Here is a 2,871-nt window from a genome sequence, read left to right on the forward strand (position 1 = left end):
AAAAAAAAAAAAAAAAAAAAAAAAAAAAAAAAAAAAAAAAAAAAAAAAAAAAAAAAAAAAAAAAAAAAAAAAAAAAAAAAAAAAAAAAAAAAAAAAAAAAAAAAAAAAAAAAAAAAAAAAAAAAAAAAAAAGTCCACCTAAGTTACATTTTCCACATGTGGTAGACACTGGTATTGTGATTTACATAAGAGTTGGCAGCTAAAAAGCCAACTTGTTGCAGAAAAGCCACACAATCTTCCTCCATTTTAATAACAGCTATCAACTTCATTTTGTGTTTTCATGTTACAACTACTCATATAGAGGCTTGCATGCATGGATCTTAAAAGTAACAGCATATTACCTCATTGTACAAGAAGCCTATGAACCCACGAATTTTAGTGGACTTATTGATAGGGTGATAGGTAACAATACTTGAATTTAATTCCAGTATCCCTTTTGATGCAGTGATTGCCGCTTTAATTATTAAAAATTAAATAAATTTTTAAAAAGCAATTTGTCTCTTTTTCAAATTCCTATTTTGAGAAACTTGCCTGCCACTAGAAGTGCTTAAATTATAATCTTAAACTTCGCTTCTGTTAGCAAGTTTCATGTCCAGAAGCTGATAATTCAATTCATTTTGGGAAGATTCAATTAAAAAAAAATGCTAATAACACTCCCTACGGAAATCATGGATTGTTTGATGACAGCCAGACAACTTCATGTGAATAGCACCTACAAAGTATAGGTGTCTAAAGCAGTCACCCATCCTACTCCACCTTATTTCTGAAACTGCATGTGATTGGCGTCTCTAAACTCGCCCAAATACATAGCCAAAATCCTGGGTTCTTGAAAAAGACGTCCTCCCCTCATACAGGTTGATGAGATGAGGAGTTATCGGTATTACACAGACACGTGTGGGGCCGCAATGAAGTTTCTGAGACGGACTGCGGCTCCCAGGAACTGGGCATAGGAACTATCTGCCCCCCTAGCTGCCAAAGGCACTGAAAGCGAGACCAGAAATTGTCCAGCCAGTGCTGCGGGTGAAGTCAGCTGCTGAAGGAGAGACAGGGCAGCATGGGCGAAGCTCTCCGGAGAGGAGAGCGACCATCCCGGAGCACAGACTGGAGTTTTTGGCATCGCTTTTTGCATTCCGCGATGCGCTCCTGGGGAGGGGCGAGAAGCGGCCGCTTCTCCTGCCGCCCAGGCAGCAAGAGGCTCTCCCCGGTGCCGCCCAGCTCGGTGCCAGTTCCTGCAGCCGCGTCCCACAGCCTCCACGCCACGGGAGGCTTCGACGCGGGGCCATGGGAGCTCCGCTGCCACTTGAAGGGGCGCGGGGTCCGCGGGGCGGCCGCTGCCGCCTACCTGCTCCGTCCCCGGTCGGTGTAGCGGGTGAGGAACAGCCCGACCAGGTCCTCCTCCAGGAGTCCCTGGAAGTCTAGCTGCAGGACGTATTGGCTCCCGGCCCGCATCCGCCCGCGCAGCTCCAGCACCACCATCTCCTCCTCCTCCTCCTGCCGCAGCCCCGCCACCTCCACGGCGGCGCCCGGTCCGGGCAAGGGTCCCCGCACGGCGGCCCGGCGGCTCCGCAGCCCGGCGCTGTGCAGCACCGCCGCGTCCGTGTCCTGCCGGCACAGCACCGTGATGTTCACCTGCCCCCTGAAGAAGAACGGTCCAGCTTGGCCCGGCCGCACCAGCGGCCAGAGCTCCAGCTCGTAGCGGAGTGGCAGGAGGTGGCGGGGCAGGCGGCGGACGGGGCCTGCGGTGGGAGCCGGTGGCGGGGCGGCGGTGCCGGGGGTGGCGGGCGAGGGCGACGGCGGTGCCGCTGCCTCCTGCCGGCAACGCCCGTAGAGAGCGGCGAGCGCCAGCAGCGCGGCCAGGAGCGCCAGCAGCAGCGCTGCCCCCAGGGCGGCTGCCCTGCGCCCCAGGTAGAGCCCGGCACCGCGGGCCCCCATCCCCGCTCTGCGCCCCGACGGCCGCGGCCGCCGCTACTTACGGGGTGGGGAGGGGGGGGGGGGGGGGGGGGGGGGGGGGGGGGGGGGGGGGGGGGGGGGAGGGAGCGCGCCCGAGGGCGGGACGAGCCGGGCCAGGAGAGATGGGTTTCCACGCGGTGCCGGGAAAGCCTCTCCGCGGAGCGCTGCTCCGGCGGGGCGGGCTGCCCCTGTCCCGACTCCCTCAGCAAGCAGCCGAGCAACCGAGTAGCCGTTCGTAAAGTCCGAGAGAGAAGACGTGACCGGAGGCGCGGCTGGGCAGCGATGCTGGACGGCTGATGCTGGATGCCGAGTAAGCCGCGGGGATGAGCGATCACGGCGCTGCCCGGACAGGCGGCACTGCCGGGACCGGACTGCCCCTGGGCTCTCTGCCGGAACAGCGCAGGTCGACGGCTCGGGGCTGCGGAAAGCCCCGGCACCGAAGGCGGCCGTCGAGCTGGAGATGGGGGCTCCCTGCGCACCGGTCGGAAAAAGAGTAAAAAAACACTAAACCCTCACGTTTTTCACCACCGTGGAAATAGGGCATTTACCAACCCACAACTGTGCATCTTTCTCCTGGTGGTAACATACGTATCAGTAAAATGTTAGAAATGGGAAAAGAGTTTGCATGCAATACTAATCATGTGAGTAGCTTCTGCTGCAAATATTACAGTTTGTCCCTTCTGCTGAACTTAGTTGCAAAGTTAAGACACCTGAATGACATGTTCCTGGAGATAAAGATGCAGGAGGTCCTGGGCCAGGACAGGCACCTTGGCCACAGCAAGTCAGGCACAGTATTTTATTCAGGCTGTGGCACAGATAAAATCCTGACCTTGGACAGAAATAAGAGGTTTGTATTTAAGTCAGAATGCTCTGGTATATATCTGAAGGTAGAAACAAATCACCTGTTATAAAGGAAGTCAGA

The 2,871-nt window shown here is 55.0% G+C and overlaps 1 protein-coding gene across 1 annotated transcript in view; it reads right to left on the reverse strand.

Annotated features, from left to right (window-relative positions):
• LVRN (laeverin) overlaps positions 1–1,931 on the reverse strand; it is a 36,358-nt gene extending 34,427 nt beyond the window's left edge. Inside the window, exon 1 of the mRNA XM_027881627.1 lies at positions 1,342–1,931. Coding sequence (XP_027737428.1) covers positions 1,342–1,931 — 590 coding nt within the window. The remainder of the gene's footprint in view (positions 1–1,341) is intronic.
• Between the last annotated feature and the right edge of the window lie 940 nt (positions 1,932–2,871).

The sequence above is a fragment of the Empidonax traillii genome, unplaced genomic scaffold, assembly GCF_003031625.1.
Source record: "Empidonax traillii isolate 1590-97213 ecotype Southwest subspecies unplaced genomic scaffold, ASM303162v1 scaffold7:size3022706, whole genome shotgun sequence".
NCBI classification, from domain to species: Eukaryota; Metazoa; Chordata; class Aves; order Passeriformes; family Tyrannidae; genus Empidonax; species Empidonax traillii.